Consider the following 11237-nt stretch of genomic DNA (forward strand, 5'->3'; position numbering starts at 1 on the left):
CTTCCTCACAGCCCAAAAAGCATCCTGAGTAACTTCTGAGTCATCATCAATTAATCGGACAAATACACTTCATCTGCCCGAGGCACCGGGACATACCAGGTGTCCACACTTGAAATATCTCAACATTTATGAGCTCAGTCTGACATTACAGAAAGAAAAACACACAGATTTACACAAACATGAGACAAGTGGTGGAGGAAGTATTTTGATCTCCTACCAAAGTAAAAGCAGCAAAAACTCAGTATAAAAATAATACATTACAAGTCCTGCATTGAACATTTTACTTGAGTAAAAGTGCAGAAGTATTAGCAGCAACATAAAGTATCAAAAGTCAATTACTCATTATGGCTCTGTTCAGAGTGTTATATATATATATCATCTATATATTACTTATTGTATATCATTTCAAGTGTAAGCAGCAAGGGAGAGCTAATTTGAACTACTTTATACACTGTTTGGATTGTTTAATCTACAAAATACATCATATTTTGTAAGCTCTTTTATATGTAAAAATCCTTTTTGCAAAGTAACTAATAACTGTAGCTGGCAAATAAATGCACAGTAGCAGAATAAAAAGTACAATTCTCTCTGAATTGTAATGGAGCAAAATATAAGGTAGCAGAAAAGGCAAATACTCAAGTAACGTATTAGTACCTCAAGGCTATTATTAAGCACAGTAAATGTACTTGATTACATTCAACCTACAAACACAAGCATACGTACATATATCTGCAAGACATGTGGAGACACATGAAAGACAAATACACACAATGAAAAACAGGTGCAGACACACATAAGCATGCACCAAAGCACAATATATATCTCACACACACACACACACACACACACACACACACACACACACACACACAGCCAAACATTTACACATTATGTAAAGAGAGGACCCTTCAATGGTAGCCTACTGTGCTATATGTATCTCAGGAGATCAGGCTGTTGCTGTGGAGTTTAGGTTGAAAAGTATTTTAACACTAACAAGTGTGTTTGGGCCAGGTACCAGTACATCCCCATATAATAATTGCTTTTCCTTGTGTTACCCACAGAGGTTGATAGTGTTGTTGTGGCAGTTTGTTGATGCTGAATGATTGTATTTCTCTGTCTCAACCTCCTGTTTTTATGTTTAGCCTTGTGAAGCTGGAAGAAAGCAAAGCAACAAAAAGAAAGTAAAGGGGTGATACACAACCATCTCTCTCTCAGACACACACACACACACACACACGAAGAGAGCATGAAGTTGTTGGGGGGTTTTTTGCAATGAAGGGAGAACAAATTTAATGGAACCTAACTGAATTCATGTAAAAGCAGAAGCTCTCAAAGATACTATCGTCTACTTATCTCAATAGAAAATGAGCCCGCAGCCAATTAAGACAAATTGTCGCTTCCTCTCGGTCGCTGTTATCAGAAATACAGATTGAATCTTGGCTGCTATCTTCTGATACTGTTTCCTCAGTTCAAGTGTGCAGTTACGCAAACACCGACCTGATATCTGATATTTGAGGCAGCTAATGCAAAAGTTTCCACTGAGGACGATGTTCAGTCACTTTCTACACAAGAAGACTTCAGGAAACCATGACGTACTCAGAGGGCTGACCGCTTTTCGGGGGAGTTCGACTGTCTGAGGCAGCTTACACTCATTCTTCACCACGCAAAGAAGCTTCACTTTGGAAAGGAGCGCCTTCATATGTTCTTGGTGTTTTGTTAAAAAAAGACAAAGCTGAGGATGAAACTGATTCTGTTCTTCGTTATCTCCTGCCTCGCCTTACATAACGGAAAGGGTAAGTCGACAGTTTATTATTATTATAAAAGACTTTGTGACTCTTGTTACGCAGATACAGGTCGCAGTAGACTTCATATGGACTTTTGTTTTTAATTTTAAAGACGGTTGTAGTGGAAACAAGTAAAATCATTTCACACCTTGACAGCTTAAGTGCTCTCCCGGGACATCCTCACAATAACAGAGCAGTAAGTGACACAAACTGGGGTCTGAGAGCCATCTGGGGTCTTTGATTGACAAGCAAAATTAGGAACTGTTCCACTTCACCGGTATTTGTGTCAGCATAATGTGATAACCGTAAGCAGCCTGACTCATCTGTTAACATCAGGTTTCTCTGTCCTCACTGCTGGGTATATCTCCCCACTTGTACAGTATGCCTCAGAAAACACAACTTCGAAGTCTAAAATTGCACAACTAAGATATTCTGTTGTGGGGGGGGAACAAGGGTCAACACCTTGAGGTTTATGAGGGAAAATGTGTGGGAGCCCCTGCCTGGTTTAGTGCATGTTAAATCGGAAAGAGCAACGGCGTTTCAGTTTCCGTGTGAAGTTTCGATGTGGCTTGTTGAAGACTTTGTACATGTAAGGGGGCTTTTTGGAAGGAAGGAGACTGCCAGGGGAAACCTTAATAAATAAAAAAATAACAATCCTTTGATATGCTTTTGCTGAATTATGTCTGGTACTCAGTGTTTTTAAATCTAATATTATAATAATATAATAGTATAGTATTTATTAACCCTTAATTAAAGGGTTAATTACTCTGGGGATATGTGTTTTCTGTTGGTTATATGTGTATACCACTAATGAGGTTTTGTCATAGCTAATTTCTCAAGGAATATATTAATGCAGGTATAATCTTATTTAAAAGAGGAAAAAAGTAAAAAAAAATAAAAAAAAAAGCCTCTTGCTGGTTCATCTATTCTTCTTGCAATTATTGGATTTTGCCAATTACTATAGGCCTAAATAAGAGCAGCAGCTAAATTAAGACTTTATTCAGTAGAATTAAGATTAAAAATGAAATTATATTTTATTGTAGGTGTCACATGACATGCGCAACCAAAAGCTATACAGCCACTTGACACCAACACCTACACTCGATCAACAGCTTCATATCAGGCCAGTTACCTTTATAATCCGTGACTCTCTTACTGCCACTTTTACTGGCACAAGATTCAAACTACTTGTCACAGGAAGTCACCCATCTAAATGCATCCACAAATTTACAATAAAATGATATTGATACAACTGTCAGATATTAATAGCCTGTTTGATAGATGGTGCTGAATTACCTTTGACAGTAGTATCAGTGTGATGCAGAAATGTCACACCAGCTTTTCAGGAGGAAAACATTAAAAAATACTTCCCCAGTGTTTGAGATTTTACAAGAGTAATTATATTTTTTTAAGTTTTAAACAATGCCAAGAGTCCAGCTGTGTGGCCATAACAGGAAATAGGAATTTTGGCACAGCAAATTTTGTTTGATGCAGCATTCACAAACCCATAACAGAATCCCAACATCAATCATCGAACAGTCAAGATTCCCCAATTGGATGATTAACATGAAATTTGTTTTGCTTTGTCTCACATAGAGGGGTGGCTCATGTTATATTGCTTGCTGTAGCAATGAAACACTTGATAGCCACCAGCTAGTTTCTTTACACTGGATATTGGTGTAAAATAACTGTTAATGCTTTTAGCATCAGATACACTCCATGATCGACTTTCTGCCATGTGTTGAGAAAAAGCCGTGATGCTGTTACTTCCTATTCTAACACATTAGTGAAGAAAATAAACAGCTCTGAAGCCCATTAGGCCAACTGTAACTTCACCCTGTTGCACAATCATGTTGTAATCTCCTGAAATCCTCCAAACATGGAACTAGTAAACCTCAGTTGTCACACTAAACTGATCCAGATGAGTAACCAGATGTTGCCCAAGAACTCTCTGCCTCAGTGAATTATTGCATGATAAAAGAAACATAACTGAAACATCAATGACCCTCTTTCTCTCTTTAGGAGCACCTAAGACTGCTGCGTATAAGTTTGTGAGATGTAACCCTGAGGGCAACCAGGCCAACTGTAGGACTCACCAAAGTCCAGAAATGGCATGGAGTCCAGACCTACCAGCGAAACTGCCTGCTTCAACTGCACAGTATCTGTAAGTATGCATGTGTTGTGTTGTGTGTGTGTGTGTGTGTGTGTGTGTGTGTGTGTGTGTGTGTGTGTATCTCTATGAGAGTGTACAAGCTTGGGATGTGATGGTTTATTTGCTCTGTGAGTTTCTCAGAGCAAGGTAAGAGTGTCTCAGTAGCAGTGAGTTCACTGTCAAAATGAGTCTGGAAAAACAAAACATCCATCTCTGTTACACAGATAAATGCAGACTTTAAATATAGAAATGCTGATGCTGCATTGGATCTGTTACCTTGGTTAACACAACTCCAGCAACACAAACTCTGTACGTGTGTATCTCCATGTGTATTCATGTGATGTGTGTGTGTGTGTTTGAGAGTGTATAAGTGTGAGGTAGGTGGCCAAGAAAAGCCAAAATAGAAGACAACGTGGAGGGATAACGAAAGACAGAGGGACTGTCAGGGAGAGGGCAGGGAGGTTAGAGCTGGAATAAGAACGACCTAAAGAGTTCATGGTCTTAGTTTCATATTGTCACAGAGTACAGAAGTAGGAGTATATGTAATTTAAAGCAGTAGACATTGATCTATGGTCACTTTTGTTTTACTTCCCCATAGTTTGGAATGAAGGTGAGGAATGTTTCTCTGCACTGAAAGATAATTTTATACAGATTGTTTGAATTTAACATTATTTTAAGGTAGATTTTAGTATGGTATATTGGGAAATTAGAGGTGGTTTATGGGTATATTGGGAAATTTGAGGTGGTTTATGCCAAAAACTTAAAAATACTTACAAACTCATTGTATCTAATGAGCTGTAAAGAGTAAAAGTACAATGAAAACTTACTTCTGGTCATAAATATCAACCTGTTAACTCATATACATGTCATCTTAATCCTGGTGTGTGTGTGTGTGTGTGTGTGTGTGTGTGTGTGTGTGTGTGAAGGGACTGCTTAGCTCAGAGTGCTTTCTGGAAGCATACTTAGTACATAGTCACTCCAGGGCATCTTGCTGAAACAGTCTACTAAGATAGATACCATGTTATGGTTTTATGTTTCTGTCACATTTTCTGCTCTTTTCCCACTCTACACCGTGCATATACAGCATGTATGCAGTTCTACATTTGAAAATTAATCTCTGAGATGGGTGTAACCTAATGGGTGTACTTTGCCTAATTTTCGCAGTTCTTTAGACCGCAACAATGGGCTGAAGGAATCTTTTAGTTCCTTGAAAAGTAGTTCCTGGGAATAAAAGTTCCTGGTACTTTGGGTGGAAACTCAGCTTTAGATGTCCTTTTGGCCGAGCAGTGCGTGTAATGATGGCATCTGTGGTTTTAATATGATCAGAGTCATACTGTGCCATATGTCATCATATCTGCTATCACTCATTGCTGTCGACTAACCTAAAAAATGCTAAACAAAACAAAAAGCCATAATATTTCAGAATAATGTTTGTCTGTCTGTGATCCACCTGTTGGGAAGCTATCAATTAAAAGTGAATTAACACTTTTATAATTAATTTTTAATTAATAATTGCAGATTTTACTTGAATCCCAAAGGGAGGGTTCTTGAGCAATTGTTTTGATCATTAAAGCAAGTCAATTGAGCCACATTTAATATGAGGGCTTCATTCAAAATTGAAATATTTCAGTATATTTGTCATGGCAAGTTTTTAAATAAGCTTAAAAAATAGATGGTGCTCGGCAGAGCTCATATCTCCTTTAGTGCTATTCAACTATCAACAAAAGTTTTATTTATTTTTTTATTTTCACAATAGTTAATAAGTTAAAATTGGCTAGGCTGTTATGTCAAACTGTGCTTCCATGTCGTTAAATCTGACCAAAAATGTGTCTTAATATACACGTACACTTACTATAAATAAACACACCCTTTGACTTCTTGTGTGCAAAGTTCTTCAGTTTTTCGTTGCACCATGACCAACTTCTTTACAGTTTTGAATACTGTGAAAAACAAAAAAACATCTAACTCTTCTGGCAGAAGTAAGAGTTGTGAATATATTATATTTTTAATAGTTTCATCTTAAAATGAATTCAAGGCATCCTTTTTATTAAGAGTCTCCATTTAGTTTACCTTGAACTTCCACTTCAGGAATTAATGAGCCAATAAAGAATTACGTGTGTTTGTGTTTAGCACATATGGTACGTGTGAAAGAATTTAGGTTTTAATGTGTGTGACTGCTGAGAAAGTCTGTATCACAGTCTTGGTCTTAGCCCTCAGTTTCCTCTTTTAGGGTTCCTTCCTGAAATCGATCCTATTATTTAATGACCTTAATTTTTTTTTTTAAAGGAAACTTTTAAAAAATGAATACCACAAATCATATTTTATCCAGCTGCAGTCCATCTACAATGTTGTTGAAATCACACAGTGATTTGAATGTGTTTAATCAGCTGTAGCATTATATAGAAATAACAATGTAAACTCACAGATAAAACAAAAATCACTGACATATTACAAATTCCACAGAAAAACTCATGTCAAATTTTCTAATGCATATTTTCTGTATCTGATGTGTACAAAGAGGTATAGAAAAGGTAGATGACAGAGATATTTGCTTTAGTATCAATGTACATGGATTACATACTATAGGCTACTCCATTGAGCCACTACCATCCAATGATTTTACCTGGTCTGATCAATAAAATTGTTTAAAAGTCCAACTGAGAATTAGATGACGCGGTTGTGAAGCTTCTACAGACAATTCTTTTAATGATTTGGGATTACAGAGCAGAAATACACAGGAAAAGAGAGGCAAGGAGTGCAGATGACAGAAGGTAGCAAGTGGAAATGATGGTTGGAGTGATCGAAAGTAGCTTTGAAAAGGAGGATTATTCTTCTGGAATGTCTGTGTTGTTTGTCTGAGTCTTATCTGGCGTCCTACATCATTTCAGCTTGCTTAAAAACACCAGGCCCTTAGCAGCAGCCCTCCCCCTTTGCAGCCAGCCTTCAACAGGAAGCCAGAGGGAAGTGTTGAGAGGAAGTGGCTGTGACGCTTGGTGGGCTGCTCCTTCTGGTCTATTGTTTTGTATCCGTGTATATGCGACACTAGTCTGATACTCATGTTTGAGAAGTACCAGATTACATATAAAAAGGATACAGTAACCTAGCAATTAACCTGGAAACTTTAATTTCTTACTTTGATTTATTTCAACAACCCTGTCGGCCTACAAAGCAGAATATAATTAACAACACAGTCAGCTCAAGTCAGATTAAATTAATTCTGTTTCTAGGTCTTGATTGTCATAAATCTGTTCATATGTTTTATTATTAGTAATTTTATTTTACTTTGTTTTATTTTGTTTCATTGTATTTTAATATTTTTCAGTCCTGAAATGTTTTAACCCTGATTCAACCATGTAAAGCACTTTGTAACTTTGATTTAGAAAAGTGCTGTATAAATAAGGTTTATTATTATTATTATTATTATAATTATAAAAACCAGGAGATCACTATTCAGCAGGTATAAGAGTAGAATTATTCCAAACAAGGGTTTTACTTTATAACCATCAACAGCAGCAGGTTAAGAGGTTGAGAGTATCGGGTGTTAATATGTGTTGATGTTTTATCCTACAAACTATTTAAAGGCCCTGCACATGCAGGTGTTCTCACTTATTCTGGCTAATTAAACGTGTACTTGCTGAAGTTAGGCTGAGCTATGTTGGAATTAGGTGAGCGCACCAAACTTCATGAATCAATAAAAATGATAAAGGTGTAATGCAAAGCTAATAGGAGGATCAGAGAGATGTCACCCGTCTGGGCACATCCACACAGTGCTCAGACCATGTCTAACCAGGCAAAGTGAAAACACCTGTGTATGCCTTTAAGCCTGTGATATCATGTGCCTAATTGATGCACACCTGGTATTTATTAGCTGCTGTTTCCTAACACCTCTACCTGCTCCTGATAATCATTTAAACGTAAAACCAAAAGCTTAAAACAGTAACTATGCCTCTGTCCTTTTTTGGAGTAACAGCTTCAACATGAAAAAACATAAACAAAGCAACACCCCAACTCTGGCCCTAAAAGCCTCCCTTCACTCGAAATGTGTTTTTGTGGTTGTTATTGTCACTGTGCATAATGATATATGTGCAGTAGGGCTGCAACTAACGATTATTTTAAATATCGATTCATCTACCAATTATTTTCTTTATTAATCGTTTGGTCTATAAAATGTCAGAAAATAGTGAAAAATGCCGTTATAATTTACCACAGCCCAAGGAGAAGTATTCAGATGTCTTTTAAAATCATATATGACGAAGAGAAGCATTAAATCCTCATTTAGGAAGCTGGAACCAGTGAATGTTTGGCATTTTTGCTTGAAAAATTCCTATAATTATGAATCGATTATCAAAATAGTTGACGAATCATTTTCTGACGATCGACTAATCGATTAATCGACTGATTGTTGCGGCTCTAATTTACAGAGTTTGACACAGAAATTCATCTGCTGAAGGGAGAAAGTTTCTCTGTGTTTAAGACATGTATGTATGAGGAACTTACAAACTTACACAAGTGTGATGTGGAAATTTGAAACCTCCAGGACACATATGCTAAGAATGGACTGTACAGTGAAGGAGGAGACATCGTGCAAGTTAGACTTTTGAAATGACAAATATTTGCATACTCATAGATTCTGGGTTTAAAATGAGGTAAAATTAGTGAATGTGCGTTTGCAAGTAGTTCATTGAACTTCTTTTGTGGAAAAAACATATCACAGACAAACAATCCGCCATGAACACTTTTCAATATCTGACTCTCATTCTGTTTCCAGAGAGGCAGAGCCTGTGGAGGATGAGAGTCCACTGAGGGAGGAGGAAGAGGAGGAGGAGATGAAAGAGGAGGAAACACAGATGAGTGAAGAGGGGGAGTCACCTGTGGTTTACCTGCAAGAGGAAGGTTCTGGAGATGAAGGCTCAGCAGGTGAAGATAAATTCATGGCGGATCGGGCCTTCATGACTGCTGAAAGTGAGCCAGGCTCTGGCGAGTCCTGGACAGGTAATTTTGGGGGAAAAGGTCTTGATTTGCATGGATTCAATAGTTTTCTAGGTCCTCGTTTTTTCTGCTCCATGTAGTCTAATCTGTCCTTGTTTTTCTGCTTGTAGGTTTGGGTACGAGGAGCAAGAGCCGGTTGTTCCCAAGCAGGTCTTTGGCTGGTGAAGCAAAACCAGCAGAGGAGGAGCTGATAGAAGACCACCTTCTGCAGCTGTAGACTACTACCACATACACATACATAGGCCTACACACACACACACAAGGCTAGCATCTATTTTATTTCCACCTCATCTATTCAAATAGTAAAACAAACATTGCATCACCTGGTGGTGGAAAAACTTGGTAGCTCAGAGGCAAAAGCCAAATATATATTTTGTATTTTTATGTATTTTTAGTGCTATTGATGGGAATTATTTTCCTCAGGAGCAAATGAACAACTGTAAACAATGACAAAGTAGCTGCCAAAGTAGAAGAAGAATGGTCTGCATAAATGAGACATATAGAAACTTCAATTTAGTTTAAGATGGCAGTGACCCGTATTTGTGCTTTTTTGTGGAAAAGATGTTGAAAGCTGGAATGTGCTTTGATAATATAAAAAATTAAATATGCTTTCAAATAATTGTAATACCAGTGCAATAAGATGATGCCTTTGTCCACGCATTGCTCACTCTGTGCAACTGTAGTTCCCACCATTTTTTGTTTTGGAGCTATGAGGCCTGTGTTCCTTTAAAACACACAAAAACAAAGACTTATCTATATTATTTGATCCCTTTGTCTCAAATGTTGTGACACTTTACACTCACCCAGGAGGGTTATGGAACCTATTCTGGGAACTTCTGGTCTGCAAGGCTGAACAAGAGATTCTTGCAAACCCCTCAGGAATGGATTTTCGCAATGTTAACCACTGTGAGCTGGAACATATTCAAAATATGTATTGTGCACATGCATGCATTTCAACATGCTCTGCGTTGTCTAATTTGTATTTGAAATTCTTCTATCAATAAAGGATTTATAACAACAGTATTCAATGGTGTTTTCAGTATATTTTGTCCAAACTGTTCTGTTACCTGTTTATTATATCTCCTCAGTCAGCTGGGTAGTTTTTGAATCTCAGGTTTGGATGAACAGGGTTTAATGATTTTATCCTCTCCTGCTGCAGCCTTCACTTTTATACTTGCTAAGGACATGAGAGACTATCTTTGGATGCTTTATAGCTATGTAATTTCCTTTTTTATTGCATATAAATTGAAACTATAAATTGACTTTACAAATCTACTTTTCTAACATAAAGAGAATGTGTATGTAATGCAATACTTATCATAAATACTTATAAAAATAGTTATACATGGTTGTGTACATTTTACATTACTGATAAAAAAAGATTAATATGACATTAAACGTTTAGGACAACAGCAGCACAAAGCCAATATAATTGAAGTACAATAGATTTTGTCTAAGCTCCTGATTTAAAACAATTTTGCACAATAAACAATACAATTAATGCACCAAACAGAATAGTCAGTGGAAAAGTTCTAAGGTTTTTTTGAACAGCATGACCAAATGGTGAGCCACTGCTTAAAGTCTGCTAAAGACAGAAAAATTGCCAGGCCAGTATTATTCCAATATTATCTAATCACACATGGGCATATGTTGTATCAGCGTATATGATGGTCGATAAGTAACCAGAAATCGCAGTAGAGAAATGCCAACGCTCACCAGAGAACACTGATAAGGTTCATTTTCAACTGTAAAATGTCCCACACAGTACATATTTTGGTCACAATTTTTAAAAAGGGATCCCTATCAAAAATGTTTATGTTGTGCATTTGTCTTAAAGACAATCAGCCAATATATCATGGCATTTTTTTCTCATATACTGATATTAGTGTCGGCTTCAGAAATCCAGTACTGGTCAGGCTCTAATAAAAGTGGCTATTTTCAAAAGGATTCTGTAGTTCTCACTATTACTATACTATAAGATTATCATATTATTATTAGATAAAATTATTATTAACTAATTTAGAATAGAATTCTAAATTAAAGTAATTATTATATTATTGTACCAGCAGATATATCTGCTTTATGAAGTGATATTAGAGTTACCCAATATTAACGTTACCATCACTTCTTCTGTCATCAAATAGGTTTTTCTGAAGAGCTTAACCTGTTTCCATTATGAAATAATGAAAGAAACAAAATAATTAGGTAATTTAATGTCAGCGATTTTAATAACAAACTCACTTAATATTTTTTCTGATTTTCATAATGTGAGTAGTGTGTGTGGTGTCTTCAGGAAAAATGCCAACCTGTGC

At 36.7% G+C, this 11237-nt stretch overlaps 1 protein-coding gene across 1 annotated transcript; it reads left to right on the top strand.

Annotated features, from left to right (window-relative positions):
• The first annotated feature begins 1250 nt into the window (after positions 1-1250).
• On the top strand, positions 1251-9948 carry srgn (serglycin). Its single transcript, XM_044195978.1, has 4 exons — positions 1251-1793; positions 3807-3948; positions 8705-8928; positions 9036-9948. The coding sequence occupies exons 1-4, from the start codon at positions 1739-1741 to the stop codon at positions 9140-9142; spliced, it is 528 nt and encodes a 175-aa protein (XP_044051913.1). The 5' UTR covers positions 1251-1738; the 3' UTR covers positions 9143-9948.
• Positions 9949-11237: the final 1289 nt, after the last annotated feature.

The sequence above is a fragment of the Siniperca chuatsi genome, linkage group LG1 (assembly GCF_020085105.1).
Source record: "Siniperca chuatsi isolate FFG_IHB_CAS linkage group LG1, ASM2008510v1, whole genome shotgun sequence".
NCBI lineage: Eukaryota > Metazoa > Chordata > Actinopteri > Centrarchiformes > Sinipercidae > Siniperca > Siniperca chuatsi.

Excerpts from the sequence above, each read along its gene's own strand:
- srgn (XM_044195978.1), top strand. The coding sequence starts at position 1,739 with ATGAAACTGATTCTGTTCTTCGTTATCTCCTGCCTCGCCTTACATAAC. Across the intron at positions 1,794-3,806 it reads CGCCTTACATAACGGAAAGG|GAGCACCTAAGACTGCTGCG; the intron begins GTAAGTCGACAG and ends TTCTCTCTTTAG. Across the intron at positions 8,929-9,035 it reads CTCTGGCGAGTCCTGGACAG|GTTTGGGTACGAGGAGCAAG; the intron begins GTAATTTTGGGG and ends TTCTGCTTGTAG.